This window comes from Amphiura filiformis, chromosome 13 (genome assembly GCF_039555335.1).
Source record: "Amphiura filiformis chromosome 13, Afil_fr2py, whole genome shotgun sequence".
Classification (NCBI taxonomy): Eukaryota; Metazoa; Echinodermata; class Ophiuroidea; order Amphilepidida; family Amphiuridae; genus Amphiura; species Amphiura filiformis.
This window is the reverse complement of record NC_092640.1, coordinates 20,383,883-20,407,253: the sequence shown is the minus strand read 5'-3', so window position 1 is coordinate 20,407,253 and position 23,371 is coordinate 20,383,883. Positions and strand designations below refer to the sequence as shown.

General features: G+C 36.7%; 1 protein-coding gene across 3 annotated transcripts in view; it reads left to right on the top strand.

Annotated features, from left to right (window-relative positions):
• Positions 1-3,011, top strand: part of LOC140168092 (uncharacterized) — a 31,607-nt gene extending 28,596 nt beyond the window's left edge. For all 3 annotated transcript variants that reach the window (XM_072191399.1, XM_072191400.1, XM_072191397.1), the window contains one exon: positions 459-3,011. In XM_072191399.1, the coding sequence (XP_072047500.1) occupies positions 459-921 (463 nt within the window). In that variant the 3' untranslated portion in view covers positions 922-3,011. The remainder of the gene's footprint in view (positions 1-458) is intronic.
• Positions 3,012-23,371: the final 20,360 nt, after the last annotated feature.

Sequence of the window (23,371 nt, the reverse complement as noted above, 5' to 3'; positions counted from 1 at the left end):
TGGTAGTCACAGAAAGGTTTCACACACCATATATCAAAAATTCAAACAATTGTGATAAATAGCACATATGAGGAAATTAATGTTTCGACATGGATGTTTGAACAACTTTGATGCGCGCTTTTCAATTTACTGTTATGCTTGCATGCACAGTGTGGCAGAATTATTGTGCAGCCACTGTGACATGGCTACTTATAGGAGAGAAAAATCAAATTCACAGGCCAGGATGATAGACCCTATGCAGTTTGACACGAATACTTCAGGTCTCGTGATATAGTTATTATAGGTATTTAGTTACTTATGCAAGTGTTTTAATTGATTAATTGATCGATTGATTGATTTATTGACTGATTGATTGATTGATTGATTGATTGATTGATTGATTGATTGATTGATTGATTGATTGATTGATTGATTGACTGACTGATTGATTGATTGATTGATTGGTTGATTGATCTTAGGAAAAGGAAACCTGAACAGTGCCTATCTACCTACACAACACCAGACGTACAAAATCAAACAAATCTAGTGGAAGACCAATACGAAGATGCGGGGGTTGAAATACCTCTTGACAAGGAAAGGAAACATGAACAGGAACCATATGCCTACTCAACCTATACAAAACCAAACGTACAAGATCCAACAAATCCAGTGGAAGGCCAATGCGAAGAAACAGGGGTTGAAATACCTCTTGACAAGGAAAGGAAACCTGGACAGGGCCTATCTGGCTACTCAACCTACATACCACCTGACGAACAAGATCCAACAAATTCAACGGAAGACCAATGCAAAGATACGGGGATTGAAATACCTCTTGACAATATGGGTTATGCCACCATAAGAGCTGATAGAGATATTCCAAACTACCTTGAGGTGTACGCAGATATTCCTAACAAAGGTGAACCTAACGGAACACGAATGTAAAGATACATTTGACAAGACGATCCGCATTATGGCTTACAAAACTACGGGTAGGCCTAGTACTAATAAAAATATGCCAAACTGTACCAGTCATTTCACTTTGGAGCGGCAGTGACGCGATTTGAAGCTGCTCGCAATGAAATGCGCACTGCCACGCCAAGGTAAAAATGGTATATGCAGTTGTTGTACCAATATTGAATGTTTATGAGTACAATGGTAAGAATATTTTCATGAGATGAAATATGGACTGTTCCATTCGAGATGAAGGAACAGTTCATAGTTCACGGAATGAATTTAAGCATTCTTTCCATTGAACGAATAAACACATTCAATATTTGTTTTAAATAACTCATAATAAATGCATTTTCTTCAACTTTATTTTATAAATCACCAGGAAAACCACATAAATAGAACAACTATAAACTATATTTATTTTAGAAGTAACCCCACATCTATAATTGACGAGTCGAGGTGGTCACTGCGCTCGTGCTATAGCTCGCGTTTGTCAGCGACAGCGTTGCCAAGGTTAGTGCAATGGAAAAGTGATTATTTCACACTAGCAGATGCTTAAAATAACACATAATCAATGGTAATTAATTGGCCAATCAAATGACAAGAATCTTTGTATGACTGAGTTATATTATTTAGGCAGATATGTCTATTTAAGGTGGCTTATTTAAGATGGAGCAACATTTATATTGACAATATTGGTTATGAAATCATACCGGAAATCAGGCCCTGTAAAACATGGGGATATAAGGGCAATTCCAAGCATCATTCCGAAGTTTGCATATGCAAATTAGGGTCCTTTGGAAAAGTTTCTCCCACCTTAATCTTTCACTTACCCAAAATAGTTTCCATTTATACTATTCACCTATCCAAATTGGCTGCTGCATTAAAAATAATTCATATGCAAAATTCGCGTTGCGGAATGATTTTGCTTGGAATTGCCCGTAAACAGATATTTTTAATGGGACAAAATTAAGGTTACATTTTATCATTCAGTAGACATGAATAACGACATTTCATTGGTTAATATCCAAATAATATAATTTCGTATTGTTCAGCGTTCATAAATTACCGTACAATATATAGCCGTATTATTCAGCTCTTTATCAGTACCGGCAATTAGCGGGCCTGCATACCCGCGTTGTATTGTAAACTGTGCTGATCGCGTATGCGATAGAGACGGCAATTACGCGCTACCTCGCGTCGCGCGCTGTATTACATGGCCTGGCGGTAGTTGCATGACGGAAACTGTAAAGCATGCATGGAAGAGTTTGGAGTAGGCCTATAAATTGATCATTTTTGGATTGTGGTGTTATTGAATGATTTATTTATTTATTTATTTAGGCCTATGTTAAATTCATGTCTACTGAATGCTGCGTCAAGCACCTGCGTTTTATACCACGATAGAATCCAAAATGTGAAATCGCAATGTCATTTTTTATACGCAAAGTATCATCCCCTGTTTGTTCATGCAATACGAAACATATCACAGGTTTGAGGTCGTAACACACGAGGCCAGTGATATTTTTCGTATTGCATGAACAAACAGGGGATGATACTTTGCGTATAAAAAATGACATTGCGATTTCACATTTTGGATTCTAACGTGGTATAAAACGCAGGTGCTACGTTGAAATATGCTGATTATACCTCATGTCCAAGTTCATGAAATTTTCAGGACGAAAAAGTCTCATTTGAAAGTAAAGTCATGATATATGGATGTAGTGATCCTAAATCTACCAAAATATATGTTTTGGGGCAACTATAATATTTGGAGAGCAGAAAAATACAATTAAGTTAAAGCAGCATGTTAACCTTGGTTTTTAGTCAAAATCAAATAACGTGCTGTTTAAATTAGGCAGAGACTCGGTAGCCTGCGGTAACCATTATTTTTTCGATCACTATGCCCTCTATTGAGCTAGATCAGTAATTAATAATATCTGATCTAGGTCTATAGTGAATATTATAGTCTTTATTCCAGGCGCCTTGTTTTCCGTCTTGACGAATGAGCACAATCCAGTTTGGAACCGAGACTAGCAATATTTAACACCGTATTAACGTACGTAAAAACGTACGTAAAAACGTGCTGCGTATGGAACATCGCAATCTCTTTATATGTAATAAGTAACGCAAATCTTATAACAAAATGTCAAGAATGGAATATATACGTAACACAAATCATATAACTCGGTGTTAGGAATGAAATGTATGAAGTACTCCAAATAAAAATAGTAAAACTAACTAAAAAATGTTACTCAATTTGAGTACAGTTTAATCAACACTGAGTTATAATCACTCATTATGTTGCGCTGTTCCTTTTTACTCAGCAGTGAGTAATTTTTATTTAGAGTCTGACGCAAATCATATAATTCAGTGTTAAGAATAGAATATATAAGTAACGCAAATCTTATGACACGGTGTTAAGAATGGAATGTATATAAGTACTGCAAATCATTATGACTTGGTGTTAAGAATGGAATGTATTAAGAACGCAAATCGTGTGGCTCTGTGTTTAGAATGGAATTTATAGTAATGCAAATCATGGAAGTATAAGAAACGCAAATCATAATTTAAGAATGCTATGTATAATAGGGCAAATCATATTACTTAGTGTTAAGAATGACATGCATAATTAACGAAAATCATATGACTCACCGTGTGTTAAGAATGTAATGCATGAGTAACGAAAATCATATGACTCAGTGTTAAGAATGAAATGTATACGTGACTCATATGACTCAGTGTTAAAAATAGCATGTATAAATAAGTAGGCCTAACGCAAATCATCTGAGTCAGTGTTAAAAATGTAATATATAAAAGCAAGTCATATGACTCGGTGTTGAGAATATAATGTATAAGTAAATCAAATCATGTAACTCAGTGTTAAGAATGTAATTCATAAGTAACGCAAATCATATGACTTTGTGTTAGGAAAGGCCTCTATAAGTAACGCAAATCATATGACTCATTATTAAGAATGCAATGTATAGTAACGCAAATCATATTACTCAGTTTAAAAATGAAATATACAGTAACGTAAATCATATTACTCAATTGATCTTCATGATCCATGATTTAGTAGCATGTACATGAAACCAATTGTGGAAATGGATATTATAGAAATTATTGATAAATTTAACCCAAAAAAAAGTGCTGGTAATGATAACATAGGAAATTTCATTATAAAGAGAGTAGCTAAGGAAATCGTAAAACCTCTTACAAGCATATTTAATATGTCAATCTCAACAGGTATTGTTCCTGAAAAACTAAAAATAACTAAGGTTATACCAATATACAAAAAATAAGACGCTGAAGTCTTCTCCAATTATAGGCCAGTGTCACTTTTACCATGTTTTTAAAAGATTTTAGAAAGACTTGTATTTGATAAATTAATGTGTTAACTACATAGATACTCACGAAATCCTTAATGACAAACAATTTGGATTTCGATCCAATCACTCTACCTATATGGCTATTAATACAGCAGTGGAAAAAAATTAAACAACTATTGGAATTTTCTTATCCAAAGTGCTTGATACAATTGACCATAAAATACTTCTTCATAAATTAGAGCATTATGGATTTCGTGGTGTGGTATTGGAATGGTTTACAAATTATCTAAGTAATAGAAAGCAATATGTACCCTATAACACGTGTGACTCACAACTTAAAGATATTGTATGTGGTGTCCAAGGATCAATATTAGGTCCACTATTTTTATACTATACTCTAACATTCTGGATTGTATATTATTTGCTGAATTAGGCCATGCCTAGCTGAAGCGCACGTTAAATCAAACAACATTTATGATACCACTATCCTTTACTCGCATGAAAATATTGAGAGTCAAATAAGTGTCGTGAATGCTGAATTGAAAGAAGTAAGCAATTGGTTTAGAGCAAGCAAGTTATCAGTTAATGCAAGCAAAACAAACTATATGTTATTAGGAAAGCCTCATATGACATCAGTCAAAGTGCAGCAAGATTTAAACATCGTCCTAGACAACACAATTTTGGACCGAGTGAAACATACCAAATTTTTAGATGTCTTAATAGATGAAAACCTCACCTAGAAATGTCACATTGACTCCGTTTCCAAAACTTTGTCGAGAAATATTGGTATCATGAACGAATTAAAACACTTTATTCCTGATCGAATATCACATACTGTTTATTGTACTTTTATTTTGCCGTACCTCAATTATGGAATTCTACTCTGGGGGAATACGTGTAAACTTTACTCAGATAAACTGACCAAAGCTACCTAATTCATTTAATGAGTATTTTACAAAACGTTCTGACATCCATGACTACCAGACAAGACAAAATAATGATCTCCAGTTAACAAAAAACAAAAAAGGTTTTTTTTCTTTCGACCATTCCATTCGAACGAGCGGACCCATTCTTTGGAACTCTCTAGATAAAAAAAAATTAAAAAACGCAAGTCCATAAAACATTTCCACAAACAGCTTAAACAAAATCTTATCTCTAATTACAATTAGGCAATTCTCGAGCACTGTAATTTGTCATGTCTGTTAGTCATTTTTATTTATATTTGTAGATATCATAATCTTTGTTTGTTTGTTTTTTCGTCAGGGAAAGGCAATTCTGAGGCCTTATTGGCCTTCCTGCCTTTTCCATCATATTGTATTTCTTTTGTACTTTATTGTAATTGATATATTTTTTTGTTGTATATTTTTATATATGGAAATAAACGAATAGCTGGCTGTCAGTAAACAAGTTAATAAAATGAAAGAAAGGACCAGTGGGGTGCCCCAATAATATACATCCCAGTAGTGAATAATTGGGAAGGAAGCTTAAGCAATGTCATTAAAAAAATAATGCGCATTGATTTTCTTGCCTGCTGCTGCTGGAACATGCATGTAGCACTTCCATTGGGTTTCTAAAGATTAAAACAGTACCCCCCCCCCCCCTAAAGTTGTTAAAACATTTCTTAGCATAGCTTGACATACATTTTGTTAATTTCAAAAGTTTAAATAAACGAAACTTTTGTCAACCCTCCCAAGGTTGTACTTTTCAACATTCTGTAATGTCAAAAACGTTCTCGATATCAACGTAATCAATACTTTGAATAATTTAAATCTTTGCTTGATTTTTCTTTAATTTTATGTGTCCGATAACTCGATAACCCATGCAATGAATAATTGATATGAAGTTTGAAACAAACAAGTTTCTCATCTAATAAGCAGCCTCGAGTCCCTGAATTGGTTCACTGATAGCCCTACGAGCACTCTATTTCTATGACAAGTATGCGTATAAGCCCCGCATGTCATCCAATTATGGGTCCCAAATGTTAAAATGGTCAAATCTTGTCCATAGTGTGTCAAAGTACGAAAATGTGACAAATTTCACGAGCAACATTGTTTATGTCTTTATTTTGTTTTTCAATAGAATCTTTTGTTTTGAGTTGTATGCAAATTCGCTAATAATAAGCATAAAAATGGTCACGGTGAAATCTTGTCTAAAGTGTATCGACATTGGCAGCGTGGGTAGAGGGGTGTCATGGTGGGGTTAAGAGGTGTCTGGATTGGTTAAGGGTATCTGGGTTAGAGTAGGCTTGTCAAGGTAGGATTATGTGATGAAGATATAGATATTCGTGTTTGCTAAAACACAGCTGTTTCATCTAGTTCTCCTGATCCTCTTTCCTCATCCAACACATCAGATTGCCAGGGCTAGCTCTAAAACTACAAAAGCCACACACAGCGTCATGGCCCCGATATCTTCATGGCAGAAATCGCCATGAGATCGAATCCACTTGTTCATCAATAGCCACGCATTTTGTTCCGACCTGTTTAATAGTTTTGAGACGCATAATGGGCCGAGGGACATCCGACTAAGGCTATTGACAATAGCCCGGTGACTGACCTCTCAGTGAACCTGGTACGTCATCTGCATTAGACTGAATGTTTCGTTACCCCGATTGTTTACGAATCAGCTGTAATTTTTTCTGTTCTGCACATATAAAATCTGAATTGTTTTGATTTCAAAACGCACGGTTGTTTGACAATACGCTAGCTAACGACTATCATTTTCTTTCAACACATATATTTAAGTGCAAGCCTTAAAATCGGCTTCTTTAGAAAGCAAAAATTACGGGAGATATTTATCATTTTTCAAAGATGTATCGTCTGAATATCAAATCGTGCATAGCACATACACGTGTATCGATCCCGGGTATTGATTTTAGTTTCTCTGCTGTACAATGTAATTATTTACAAGGCGATGTCGGTATGCCACAGAGCCCATAGTTTGCACACGTATGGGTCCTACCCTGTAGACGTGCCTTTTGTCTATCTTGACTTTAACGACTTAGGGACCCTTTCTCATCAAATAAAGCAGCCTCGAAACGCAATAGGTCGAAAATTATGAGCCCAGGGCCCATTTGTTAAACGAAGGTTGGCCGTTTCTCAGGAAGTGAAGCAGTTTCAGAATTTAAAGTTTGTGCACTGATGCCATGCGGTTATAGCCGTATTTGTGTGCTGAGGTGAGATGGATTTAAGTTAAGGCCCGGTCAGCAAAGTAGCTTGGTGGCCTTTGTAAAGAGGCATGGTTTTAAACGTCGACGTTATGGAGATACCCCGGCCTTTTCTAAAAAATGGGGTGAAACTGGCCAATTGTGTTCAAGGAAGACCTAATTATTCTTTCAACGCGTATATACAAACGTCAGTGTTTGCATTTTTTGAACAAACAAACAAACAAACGTAATTTAGTAAAAAGTGCAAAAAGACAAACATGATGATGTTAAAAGATAAATGTTCACATTTTTATTACCAATCTGAACCTAAGCATGTCATATTGCTTTGAATGAATTACATCAAAATAAATCAAGACCTAAAAATTCAAATCAACTTAGAAGTAACTTTAGTATATCCATTATAAGTAAAATGGATATTAAGCTTCCCGTCTCATGATCGTTTGTGTTAGATGCCTTCCGTATGCCTATGTCAATTTTTTGATTCGATTTGCGGATACATGATTATGGTGTATTTTATTTAAATTACGTACAGTACAAGTTTCCTTTAACCAATGATTTACATCTTGATCATGGTAATAGATGGTAAATAATTGTTGCAAAGTGTTAAACTATTAAGTTCTTTGTTAATAAGACGTATTATGCATTATTGTCGAATTCTATGTTCGCGTCTGTCGGCGAGAAAAGATCAAACTGAAATCAGAAGTTATTCTTGGATTTTCAAAAGAAGAATTCATGCACGTAAGCGATATTCTTTGGTCACACTATTCAAGAACGGCACGTTAAATAAGTTGACCGGGCATGTTAAATAGACTTGAAAAGTATCGTGACTCAGAAGCAAATTCTAGAAAAATCTGTGCAATGTATATGACTGAAATAAATTCATAGTTTGCTTGCTTTTAATTATTAACATGATTAACCAAACATCTTATTTATTTGTGAAATTATATCCATATCAACACATAATGTTATAGCCTTTATATGCATATATTGTACATGTATTTAATAACATACCAGCAATCTGATGCATCGTTTGTGCGTGCCCAACATAAAGAAAAAAATCGATATGAGGCCTGCAACATAAATTTTTACTCAATATTAAAGTGGTACTACACCCCTTGATAAATTTGTGACTATTTTTGTATTTTTCTCAAAAATTAATAAGACACTGGTAACAAAAGTTATGTATATTATAGGGGCAAGGAATCCAGTTACTACACTGGAATTTCAAAACACTGGAATTTCAGGGACTCAAGACCAGCGGTACGTTATGATAAGAAAAGCGGTACCGCTAGAATGTACCTCATTTCTTAACATACATATTGAACCACTTGTCTTGAATCACTGAAATGTCAGTGAAGTAATTGGATTCCTTGCCCCTATAATATACATAACTTTTGTTACCAGTGTGTGGTCATTTTTTGAGACAAATGCAAAATTAGTCATAAAAATTTATCAGGGGGTGTAGTACAACCTTGCTGCATTGTATTGTAGTTTTAAACACTTATGTAAGTGTTTCTATACATTATGGTATGCGTTTAATTTTGAAAACAATTTATATCATATCGTTATGAACAAGGTATAGTGCCGAATACACAAAATTGCTGTTCTGAGTAAACGGCGTTTGAAAATCTTGGTACCATTGCATTGGTCATTCTAAAAATTTATTTCCTTATTGAGTCACGTAATATAAGCAAAGTTCATACTAATATTACACAGCAAAAAAAATCATTGATACAATTTCCTTTAACAAACACTATTATTAAAGTCTTATTGTTATGTTAGTTTTTGTGATTTAGTATATAAATTGCTTGAAGTATACTGAATCAATGTCAAGTGATCAATGGTAACTAACACTCATTAAACCACGACAAAAAATAGTGTACGTGTCTTTTTCATGCTCCCGCAATCTTAAAAGGAACTCGATTGGGGTTTTTTCTCTTCAAAATAACAAATTCACCAAACACAAGTGTATGATATTTATATTTAAATTAAGAATAGTCATGTGACTGATACAGAGCAATACAAAGTAGTGAAATACAGAAGCTGGCTAAAATAGTCGAAGGTGAGAAATGCATCAGAAATTGGAACTGGTGACTCTCAACCTATAATATCCCTTAACGCCTAGACGTTGATCCACAAGCCTAAGCACACTTTACAGGTTTTCGCTGACCACTACGGCCCCACATCATTCCCTAAACCATTAACAACAATACAGGGACTTTGCTGCTTCTAGAGTGCATACCCTAGACATTCCACAAAATAACATTCGCAACCAAGATCAGCTCCCCGAGTTTCGTACGGGTTACAACGAGACAAATTAGCAGTGAGTTCCTTGTCCAGGGTAATTTCAAGCTAACTCAATTTTTCCATGAGAGCGTACTAGGCACCGCCACACAGTGTCATCGCCCCGATATCATCATGGCAGAAATCGCCATGGTAGGTTGAATTCACAGCCACGCATGGCCATCTTGTTCCGGACTGTTTTATAGTTGTGAGACGCATAATGAGCCGAGGGACATCCGACTAAGGCTACTGACAATAGCCTGGTAATTGACCTCTCTGTGTGTGAGTGAGCATGTATACACCATGAGTCATCTGCTTTTAGACTGCCTCCACCACATGTCCAAGGTCGATAAACTTAGACCTGTCTCCTTGACCGATGTTTTGTCAAAATTAGGTGAAGAATTTGTTGTGCAGTGGATTTTGGAAGACATCGAAGACAAAATTGACCCCCAACAGTTTGGTAACATCAAGGGTATCTCGACTTCCCACTACTTGATCAACCTCCTCCACACTCTTCATCAAGGTGCTGACAGGATCAACAACGTGGGAACGGTGGTTCTGACGGACTTCTCCAAAGCGTTCGATATGATAGACCATAACATCCTCATTGAGAAATTTATCCACTTGGGAGTCCGCAGATCCATCGTTCCCTGGTTGTGTGACTTTGTCAGCAACCGTATGTAATGTGTTCGCTACAATCAGTCACTCTCTGAGTTCAAAGTTCTCAATGGTGCCCTCCCACAGGGGACTAAACTCGGCCCAATTGGCTTCCAGGTTATCATTAATGATGCAGTTCAGTCCAAAGATGGAAGCATCAACTGTTGGAAGTACGTGGATGGCCTGACACTTGCTGAAAATCGTCCGTATTCCCAACCAAGCAAGCTTCAAGATACACTGGACGAGTTCACTGAGTGGACAAACAAAAACAAGCTTAGCTTGAACCCTAGCAAGCGTCAGGCCATCCAGGTCTGTTTAAAAAATGAACCACCGCCCCTATTGAGCTTAAGATAGCTGGTAAGCCCTTGAACTATGTAACTGAGGCTAAGATACTAGGGGTTCACCTTCAAAATGACTTGAAATGGGACAAAAATGTTAATGAAATAACAAAGAAGTCCAACCAGAAGTTGTATATGCTAAAACTGCTAAAAAAATTTGGTTTCAATGACGAAGAACTAATTACTGTGTACAAAGGTTATGTGCGCCCTATTCTTGAGTACGCAGATGTCACCTGGCACTCCTCGTTAACAACAAATCAGACACAGTCACTTGAACAACTCCAAAGACGTGCATGCAGGATCATTTTAGGTCAGAGATTTACCTCATATGCTGAGGCGGTGCAAGCTTGCGACATGCGCTTGTCAGATAGAAGAGAAGATCATTGTCGAAGATTAGCCGAAGGGCTTGCCGACTCAGACCGTACCAAAGATCTTCTTCCTCCATCTAGACAAAGTGCTCATGGTCGCAACCTTCGCAATACGCATAATTTCACCCAACTGCGGTTCAGAACCTCTCGCTTCCAAAATAGTCCCATACCATACTTTGTGGACCTGCTAAACAAGTACCGTAATGTGTACTTTTTCTTTTTTATTCATGTGCTCATTGTATCCTGCATGCACAGTGGCCGTGCAATCACCCCCTGTTCTGAAGTGTATTATGCAATGTGTTTTTTTCCTTTTCTTTTTATTTATTAATATTTAATGATACTATTTTAAAAGTGCAATATTAGTTTCTGTAAATGAAATTTTATACCATTTTATGTGTTTTATTATTATTATTATTATTATTATTATTAACGAATACTTATATGGCGCTCTACAGAGATCACAGCGCCTTACAATATAATACAAAATTACAAACAAACCAAGAAGCAAAAATCAAAAAGAAGCACATATGTATGTTTTATAGATGTAATTCTTTAAAAAATATTTTTGAATGTTTGTTGTTTTTATCTTTGTAACTTTATCATGTAATTTGACCTTCGGGTCACCTTTTGATAATAAAATATGAATATGAATATGAGTGCAGCTAGCCTACGCTGCGCTATAGTTCGGCACATATAAAATCAGAATTTTGGTCAGTTTTTGAGCTCAGGACGCACACTTCTTTCTCAATACGCAAGCTAACGACTATCATATCCTTTCAACACATATGTTCAAGTGCAAGGAAATATATCATTTTCTACCGCGGTATCCAAAGATTTATCGCCTGAATATCAAATTGTACATATAGCACATTCACGTGTATCGATCCTGTGTATTCATTTTAGTGTCTCTGCTGTACAATGTAATTATTAACCAGGTGATATCGGTGTGCGCCAGGGTTCGAACCCGCAACCTTTCGCACCATAGTAGGAACAAAACAATTTTTAATCATTTTGTTTTTATATATTAAAGAATTAAAGAACATTTAACACACTCACTTCGAGCGGTGGACATGCAGGGCACATATTTATACAGGGTGAGTCAAAAAAAGTGCAATAGAGAAAAGAATCAATTTTTATTTAAGAACCGATTTGAACCTTTTAGGTTTTAAAATATTTTATAAATGATATATCCATTGGTGACCTTGTGTGAAAAAATCAAGGAATTAGCATTTACCGTTTTGTTTTTATGACACATTTTATAGCGATACCCAATTTTAATGTTTGTCCAAGAGACATCTAAAATTTGAATGTCAGCCGACTCTGTGTAAGGTAGATTTGGAACAACTGCCATTTTCTTAACCTCATTGGCATGAAATAAAATGGAGCACCCAAATTGTTATTGTCCTTAGTCTTGTTTAAGGAAAAGAAACATTATTTGTTATTATTTTCATTTTACCTTTACTTTAAAGATGTTTATTCTCTATCAAAAACATACACATTTGTAGGCAGATTTTTCAAATGTCGAAATGAAATGCGCGCAAATTGAAGTAGAGTGAATTATAAAATATCCAGTAATTAGGATTTAAAAAAAACTAAAGTTGGAGTCAAGTGAGGTATGAAGAACTTAAAGAATTGTTAGAAAGTTTGTTTGAACAGAAAAAAGAAATTAAAATAACGCAAAAATCAACCTTATTTAAGTTAAAGTCAGTTTCAGAGCTGGTGCCTTTATCGTACATTGTGTGCTCTCATTCAAAATACATGGTACCTCGTGGACAAATAATGAAATTGGGTATCGTAGCAAAAGGACTCATAAAAAACGGTAGATGTGATTGACTTCATTTTTTCACAACAGGTGACTATTGAGTGTGACATTTATAAAAACTTTCAATAATTGGACAGTTCAACGTGGTTCTTACATAAATATCGATTCTTTGCTCTATTGCACTTTTTTTTACTCACCCTGTAGTAGGCCAGGTTTTTCATAATTTTCCGCCCTTTTCAGATTAACAATTCTTCTTGCCGCCCCTTCTGTCCAGCCATTTCTTATTTTTATATTTCTTCTTGCCGCCCCTTCTTTTTTGCCGCCCCTTGATTTTAACCTAAAATTGTTCTATAGTATGTATAGACGAATCCAATTTCACGCATTCCTATACCTCAATGGCAGCCATAGCTGGGTCCCCGTCGGGTATATCCCACCTAAAATATGAAATGATGCATCCTTGGCGGGGATTTTAAACTGCATTTCATCACCAGTGTTACATGTAGACAATAGAATGATGAAAGCTTACAACACAATACAACATAACATCGATTTTTAAGCAGCTTTAATCCACCCAATTGGGCAGTCACAATACCAGTTTGGTGCTCCGGGAACCCAGTCATGGCCGACTAAATTCTGACCATCACTTGGCTCGTTGGATTCATCTGTACATTGTACAGGTTTTTAACAAAAAATATTATACAAATTCGGAAATAGTACTAGGCAAACATGTCACTTATTAATTGTATTGATTTGTACTCTATCGTCAAGGTAATTTCATAAGGCATGGGGTATGGGCAAACTTGAAGTTCAGGTTTCTGGAGAGGGGAAGCAACGAGTTACCCCAAATCACAGCGGCAGGTGACTGGGCCGCCGAGTGCAAAATATGTATTTATTTTGGAAGGTTCGTGTTTGTTTGAAATTTTGAGGCGTTTTTCCAAAATTTGATATTTTTGGTGATATTTAAAAAAAAGCGACATTCCAAAGACAACTCTTTGGGCACATACTTTGTTATTGTTATTGCAGTTCTTTTCCACATACCTACGTTACCATCTGCTTGGGTGATTTAGTAATATTATATATTTTGTGACTGCAATTTGGCGTTTTCAATGCGTTTTTAATTTATTATGAAATTAACGCGAATATCTAGTCACGCTCTTTTTAGAATTTTTACCTGATCGTCGGCTTTTGCAGGCAACAGAATGCAGATTGGCTCACGATAGATGTCGTATTCATCTATGTGGGTCACTTGATGATAAAATTACTTTGAATTCCTTGTAACAACATACAAATTTTGGTCTGGAAACAGGGTCTGGAACTGATTTTGGAACAGCTATAGACTTCAGCGCCGTATCAAATCTCATACAAAAGCGCACGACTGGCGAGTATGTTTTTATGTTTCCAACACGAAAGCTTGCATCTACATCTATATTATACTTCTTTGGAAACGTTGACCTTTGACCATTCTTTGTATACTGCCCTGTTATGACCTTGATATGTACGCTTGAATGGGTACTGTTATAGCATCCACTTTATTGAGTTGTTTAGCACCTGGTCAGTAGATAATCCTACAGGGATACAGTAATACTATGGTGTGAGCATGGTGAAAGACTCATTATTGATCAGGCGCGGACCCGGGGCGCGGATATAAAAGCACAGGTCCTTTGCGTGTATAGCAGAAAATTACAATAGAATGTTTGGAATTTTGCCTATGCTTATTTATTTATTTATTTATTTATTTATTTATTTATTTATTTATTTATTTATTTATTTATTTATTTATTTATTTAATTCATTATTTATTTGGTATATTAGTTAGTAATTAGTAATATTCCATGATGATTCAACAGTTTATTATTGACTGTTGATAACTTGAAAACTGGATTGATTGTTCGATTGATAGTCATTTAACATTATATTTCTAGATTATAGGCCCCTATAGAACGTCTATTAATTTTGAATAGCATCATTAGATAAATAGGCCTATCAGTATAGATTTATTCTATTCAGCAATATCAAGGATATACTATCAAAATCCTCGCAGGTAATAGTCAGTTGGTTCAGTGGTATTATTAACGCACTGAGTTTTACAACAGGCAGGTCCCGGGTTCGATTATTTTTGGTCTGAAAAGCAACAATATTGCAATATTTGCATAATCATGAAAGTCAATTTTATACGGTGCAATCTTAATAATATCACAATGCGCGGTCATCTCAAAAGAGACCTAATTCGTTTTCTTGAGCATATAGCGTTTGAGCCCGAACTAAAGAAACCAAGAAAAGTAAATTAGAGAGGTTTGTTTTTGTTAGCCATTATAAATTCCACTGCATATAAAAGCGTTGTCATCACCCTTTTTATTTGCTTTTTTTCTAAAAAGCAAAATTGCATTTGCATACTTTTTTTTGGTACAGTCTGTATGTTACATAGCATTGATCATGTTGATTATTGTTGTTGATTTAATGCGCATATGAACTTCCTTTTCGTTGATGCACTCACAGAAGGAGGACGTGTATACGAATTGTTCTCAATATTTCAACACTATCGAAATTTTTGCTTAATATTTTCAAACGCTACGAACAAAGGATCAGTTAAAAGAATGACGAAGATTCAAGTATATCTGCACATCTTAGTCATTGTTGCCAGTGCTCTGGCTACATGTAAGTACATAACTATTCTTAGATTTACTAGCCCTATTCTTTTTTATTTTATAATATAAAATCGATAAGATGTTAACGAAAATACGATAAAAATACGTTAAATTTATTGAAAAAAAAAGTTTTAAACCATATCTTTGCAGTCAAAAAACTAATTTTCCCAGAGCATTCAGAATTTTATCCTCTTTGGTAATACTTAACAATATCTTGCTTCATCTAAATCTGGTAAAAACAACATTGGAGCTATCTGTCATCAAAAGCCATTGCTGCATGCCAGAAAGTTGGTCACTTGACCAAAAAAAATATTATCTTAATTAAATTTAGCTACTTTTGCATGCTCAAAGTCTTAAATGAGAATGTGTATATCTTGATTTATTTCATATCATATTTTTAATAAAAATGCCTCATTTAAGCTTTCAAATTAAGAGTTCCGTGAATTTGTGGAGCACATGAGGTTCTTTTTGGATATTGCTGAAAATGATTTTTAATATCTAGCTTCTTATACCATTGTGTACTGTGTGGTATTTATATTTCAACAACTCTTCCTATACCTTTGTACAGGAGCCAACCGTTGTTAATCCGTGATGAATCCACAGTTCAGTAACGTATTCGCGAACGCAAAGTTACGCGTACGCGTTACGCATGAGCGCGTAAAATTCGTCATGCCTGGAACATATGCGTAAACACGAACTCTCTTATGTTAGCGGTAGCAGCTAAATATTACTGCTTTATTCTTTAGTTTTATTGCTGATATCAACAGAGAAATACCGCGATCTTCTTGCAAGGTTGAGTGGCAATGACAAACGGACATTCCGAATGAAAGAATCATGTGAATTAGACATCTTTAGCTTGTTTCGTTGTTGAAAGGGATTCAATCATGTTTCACCGTTGTTCATCACCGATTAACAACTCGCGTCCGGCGCGTCTGCGTGGTTTACTTCGCTCGCGAAGTAAACCACTCAGACGACGCGGACGCATCGTTGTTAATCGGTGATGAACAACGGTGAAACATGATTGAATCCCTAAATGTTTTCCTCGTAATTGTAACTGGATAAATGGGCAAAATGTTATGACAAAACGCAGCACCTTCATTAGTTACAAAAATATGTACATAAACATCACACAAAAAAGTAACTACCCCCCCCCTTAAATAATAACTATTTTTCAAAAACGGGTGATTGTATTACAAATCTGTGAAATGCGTTGGAAGCAGAATTTATTTTTGCACATTTTGATACCTCATTTGTAGCAATTGACTAAATATTGACGTCACAGGGTACATTTAAATCAATGTAACCCAAGATTTGAAAGTTGCAGTAAATTGTATTGATTTTGTATTCAGTGTAATGGGAACTTTCAAATCTGGACCTCACTTCATTAAATTGACCGGTGTTTTTTTTCCTGGGCTATCGTATCAAATGAGGGATCAAAGTGCGCAGAAATAAATTCTGCTTCCAACGCATTTGACAGATTTGTAATAAAACAACCCCTTTTTGAATAATGGCCATTATTTAAGGGGGTTAGTTACCGTTTGTGAGATGTTTATATGGTGCATATGGGTTGGGTTGCACATTAAACCCGCGTATATACTGGAATAATGGTTTTCAACAAGATTTGAGAAATTTTGAATTTCAGACCTGTATAAACTTTGATGACATATTCCCGCCATCTAGAAAGAAATTACACCAAATTTGTTAAGTTTATCAAGAGATACATCTGTGCCAATTCTGTGCTTTTCAGCCAAAATGCACTTTATGTTTGATATGCTACACCATTCAGAAGCACTAAAATACTTAAAGTTTTTCGTTACGTTTGAGGAAATAATGGAATAAAGCATCGTGTAACCGTAAAGTTGGAATAATAGAAAATGCGGCGTGTGTGCCAAAGATATAAGTTTACTTTAATTTTCAAAGAACAAAACACATTGAAACTATTAATTGAAAATGTCAAGGTTTGTCGTTTGTCCCATCGATCTACTTATCTTATTATTTTCTTATTATTAATGTTCATTTTTAAAGAACAAAACATAAGGAAATATTGTTCTCATTTTAAAAGAACAAACCACAAGAAATATTGTTCTCATTTGTAAAGAACAAAAAACGAGGAAATGTTGTTTCATTGAATCAATTTGTTCGGTTTTATTTTTGAATCAAATTGTTCGGGTTTTTTTTGTTTGTTTTTTCAACTATTAATTGAAAATGTCAAGGTTTGTCGTTTGTCCCATCGATCTACTTATCTTATTATTTTCTTATTATTAATGTTCATTTTTAAAGAACAAAACATAAGGAAATATTGTTCTCATTTTAAAAGAACAAACCACAAGAAATATTGTTCTCATTTGTAAAGAACAAAACACGGGGAAATATTTTTTCATTTGTAAAGAACAAAACATAAGAAAATATTGTTCTCATTTGTAAAGAACAAAAAACGAGGAAATGTTGTTTCATTGAATCAATTTGTTCGGTTTTATGATTTACCAATCCAGGTTACTTCTTTGCGTGAAGGAAATATACCTGAAATAAGGAAACGGGTAATTTTCCTAATCGAAGTAGCGTATGATGATAAGTCACATTACTTGATTGCAGACTTGTAGTACCCGTACCCGTACTCGAGTCCCACTTTCTGTACCCGTGCCCGTACCCGTACTCATGCCTTATTTTGGCTTCGGACCCGTACCCGTACTCATGGACTGGGACCCGTACCCGTATACCCGTATTCATGACATGGGACCCGTACCCGTACTCATGGTCCAGTACCCGTTCCCATGGGTACGGTTAGTACCACACAGTGCATGACTACGTGTATGTAGGAAAGTGGGAGAGTAGGTTTACTCTCACTTCCCAGATCCATGTTAACTCCACTCACTGTGAGTCCTCTGATGACAAGATATATATTTGGTGCACACGCACAATATGAACCTCGCGCCAATCGATTCGTGTTCCATGACTCTTTAGGATATTTGGTTAAAAAGATACAGGGTTAGGTGCACTAAGTACAAAAAGTGAATATATCTCATTAACCAATGATCCTACAGATATGCGGCCACTGACCTTTTTGTTCCTTACGACCGGAGGAAAAGTTTGACATATCGCACGACTTGATATCGGATGACCTCGATTTTAAGTTTTACGTGTTCCCCTGATATCAAGAATTACATCCACCAAGTTTGAGCCCGATCGGACAAAGTTTGAAATTTGAACCCTCTGTGATGACCTTTGACCTCGGATGACCTCAATTTTATTTCGGGCATGTATTCCCCTCGTATCAAGGATTCCACCTACCAAGTTTGGGCATGATCGGACAAAGTTTGAAATTTGACCCCTCCATAATGACATTTGACCTAGGTTGACCTCAATTGTATCTCGGGCATATATTCCCCTCGTATCAAGGATTCCCCCCTCCAAGTTTGAGCCCGATCGGACAAAGTTTGAAATTTGACCTCTCCGTAATGACCTTTGACCTCGCTTGACCTCAATTTTATTTCGGGCATATATTCCCCTCGTATCAAGGATTCCACCCACCAAATTTGAGCCCGATCGGACAAAGTTTGAAATTCGACCCCTCCGTAATGACCTTTGACCTTGGTTGACCTCGATTTTATTTCGGGCATGTAATCCGCTTGTATCAAGGATTCCACCCACCAAGTTTGAGCCCGATCGGACAAAGTTTGAAATTTGACCCCTCCGTAATGACCTTTGACCTCGCTTGACCTCAATTTTATTTTGGGCATATATTCAACTTGTATCAAGGATTCCACCCACCAAATTTGAGCCCGATCGGACAAAGTTTGAAATTTGACCCCTCCGTAATGACCTTTGACCTCGGTTGACCTCGATTTTATTTCGCGCATTATATTCCCCTTGTATCAAGGATTCCACCCACCAAATGTGGGCCCGATCGGACAAAGTTTAAAATTTGACCTTTGACCTTGACCTCCGATGACCTTTCAAACCACCCCATAAACGTGGAATGACCGATACCTATCTATATCCGAAATATCGGAACGATGCGTTGAAGCGCGGCGAAACGCATAGCCGGATAGACAGACAGACAGAGCTCATAAGCTTTCCCTCCGGTCTTTCCTTTTAAAGGGAATTTTACGAACGAATTTCTCAACACGCATGCTCTTTTGTTCCTGATAATCAGAGGAAAAGTTTGACATATCACACGACTATACGCGCGGCTTTCTAGGATCATTGGTTAATGTTTAATATGCATGTCCCTAATGGTACACCGTAGTAACCTCAAACACCCCTATACCATTAATCGAAGAGTCCGAAATGTGTATATTAACCAATCAGCAGTCCCGGTCAGCAGTAAGAAAAATGTTGATATCAATTTGCCCATGACTATCACTGACGTGTCACTGGCCTCAATTGTCAGAGTACGCATGTGCAATTCAGCCTCTACACAGCAAACAAAAGTCATAGAACGTCTAAAATATACAAAAACTCTGAAAATACTAAAATTTCACGTTTATTATATTACACATTATCATCGTGTGAATATTTGTTTTGACGTACGTGTCATAAATATTTAAATGAAGGTAAATGTAATTTACTATATTCATTCATTCATTTCATTCATTCATTCATTTATGGTTTATTAACACAATGCATTGTAGCCTGCAGGCTAAATTACAGCAAAGTTTACATTAAAAGACATATATTATATACACAATAAAGAATTATGACAAAATGCAAGTGAACAACAAAATAAATAAACAAAATATTGCAGCAAACCCTATAGCACAAACCATACGAAAGCAAAACAAGTTAATAATCCACCCCGAGAAATCCAACCCAGACTACTCACAAGCACACAACATTTGCACAGCACAATCCACTTACAGCCAGGCCTCGAAATAGGAAGAAAAATCCAAGGGTCCTCTGGACCCTTGCCTTTGAAATTTCAAGGGTCCTCGTCAATTTTCAAGGGTCCGACCCCGGACCCATGCCTTTGAAATTTCAAAAGAGAGAACTACGGGGATCACGGTACATAGCTTGTAGAAAATTGAAAACCCGGGTTGAAAACTTAATGGGAAACTAAAATGAAAGTGTACTCAGGGAGCTGGACCTATTATGTGAACCAGATTTTCCAGTGGAACCTTAAAACTAGGATTTCCTGCTATTTGCATGGTTCAATTTTTACGGGTCACACGGACCCGTACCGTAGGAAATTTGCGGGTCCGCGCCTACTTTCACGGGTATTTGACGCAAGGACGCGCCTTATTTCGAGCTCTGCTTACAGCACTCTGGAAGGGCACATAACCACTCACAACAGTTGCTCACACACACCACTCAGCATGACACTAGACACATCCTGAATTATAACACAATCAGAGTCCTCACACCAACAAAACTCACATATCATAGTCTACTCTCCCACCCCACCCCCTATACTTTCAATACAACAATACAATAAGATAATATCAAGAATTTGAAAAAAATAAACACATCAATATAAAAACAGTTAGCCAGCAACATGATTTAAATTAGAGCACATTATTACATGAGTTCATTGAGCAAATCGACAAAATAATTGCACTATTTTGAAACCGATTGGTTCTGCACTTGATCTTGTTAAAATGGTTTGCATTTCTCAGAGAATATTGCACTTTATCTTTGACTTTTAAAGGCAACCAGCTGTAATTAAATTTTCATTCAATAAATTGGGTATGATGTAGATTATTAATAATAATGTAACTTGTATCCCATTATTATTTTTTTATTAGGGTCTTGTATTGTTATTTAGATACATTTAGTCAACCTATATATCAATAACATGTCTGTAAATTATTGTCAAGAAAAAAGCCGTCGGGAGGTACTCAAGTTAATCTACTTACCATTGTGACAAAAAACACGAAAGTCACGAGATTGTTGTAAAATTTGAAGAACACAGGGACTATATTCGATAAACTCAACGTCGCAGCGCGATACGATACTGCGATGCCTTTAAAACATCGCAGCATCCCCCGATGAAATTAAAATGCACTGCAAACCGCGATGTGGAGTCTGCATCTCCTTTTATTCTGTCGACCTTAATTTTTCAGCATGCCGCCAATCACAAGCGTGCACGGCCGCAATATCGCAGCGCGCGCCGAAGAAAGATGAACACAGTTCAACTCTCATCACCACGCGATGATAATTTTCATCGTCGAGCTCGTAAAAACCTGGCTCAGATGTAATCGCCGCGATATCGTGGAGTCTAAATCGGACTTCCGATTCAGACTCCACATCGTGACCGCGTTGAAATCTGAGCAAAGTTTTTTACGAGCTTGGTGGTGAAACGTCTCATCGCACAGTGTCATCGCCCCGATATCTTCATAGCAGAAATCGCCATGGTAGGTTGAATCCGCGCATGGCCATTTTGTTCCGACCTTTGAGACGCATAATGAGCCGAGGGACATGACTAAGGCTACTGACAATAGCCTGGTGATTGACCTCTCTGTGTGTGAGTAAGCATGTATACGCCATTGAGGTCAATGGTCATCGACTTTTATACTGCCTCCACGGGAGTGAGGGCAGCTATCCTATGCGCTGCGCTATAGCGGCACATATAAAATCAGAATATTTTTGTAAGTTTTGAGTTCAAGACGCACGCTTCTTTCTCAAGACGCTAGCTAACGACTATCATATCCGTTGAACATATTATATTCAAGTGCAAGGAACCAAATCTGGATTCTTTAGACTAAATCAATTGGGGGGAGATATTCATCATTTTCTAACCCGGTATCCAAAGAGTTTCTTCTCATATCAAACTCGTGCATAGCAAATTCACGTGTATCGATCCCGGGTATTTATTTTAGTATCTCTGCTGTACCAAGTAATTATTAGCCAGGCGATGTCGGTGTGCATCGCGTGGTGGACATTTCGTCGGGGATGAGAGTTGAGCTTTGTTCAACTTTTTCGCATCTCGCTGCGCTATCGCGGCCGTGCACGCTTATGATTGGCTGCTGGAAAATCAAAAGGAGATGCAGACTGCTTAACGGAAACATAAAACGCGCAATTGTTCCGGTGAAGTCATTTAGAGCAAGTCAGCGTCAAGTGTTTTCCCTCTAAACTTTGCCTAGTATAATGTAAATGCCAATGAACATTCCAAAATGATGCATAAGTAGGTAACTTCTCCCCTTGAAAACTGACTTATGAAATCGGAGCATTCCAAAACTTTTGGGAAGTGTCACTCTATGATAAAAGTAATAAAACTATGGAAGCCGCCATTGCCCTGCCATCGCGTAGACCTGGAACACTATGTAATAAAATTTCCCGTAAACATCACGGCTTGCTGTATCCAAGGTTAGACTTTTCCAAGCCTGCTACAGTGTATTTTTTGTCAAATGTTGAACAGCTGTTTTTAATACTTTTAATAATATTTTTAGCGCATCCATGAACTTAATTTATTCAATACATCAAATCGACCAACAATCCCGCTATCCAGGTAAAACAAGAAAAAACACTGTTTCAATCACGAAAATTAACCTTAATTTCGCGCCTACACGTACGATAGTCTTGGCGATAGTCTATACAGATATCGTTGTCAAGTTCGAGGTGATGGACCCCCGATGATTGACAGTCGTGAACGAGTACTGTTACGCGTAGTCATGGTGCTGGGCGCGTTCGGGGGGTGCTGGCGACCCCAGACAAGCAAGTGATATGTCTATAGATGCTGGCGACCGTCGAGTCCCCAGACAAACAAGTACCTAGACCAGTGACTTTGGTTCGCGTAGTGAAGCCGATACACTGCTTAGCAACGACTTTGACAAAGACGCATACCCGGACGCACGCAAGCAGATATATTCGCGTCTACGGAACATGTTGCATTTGACGCGAGTGATGGGCGCAGCAATCACGCTAACGAGAGTGTCAGACATGTATGCGATATTTCTCCGC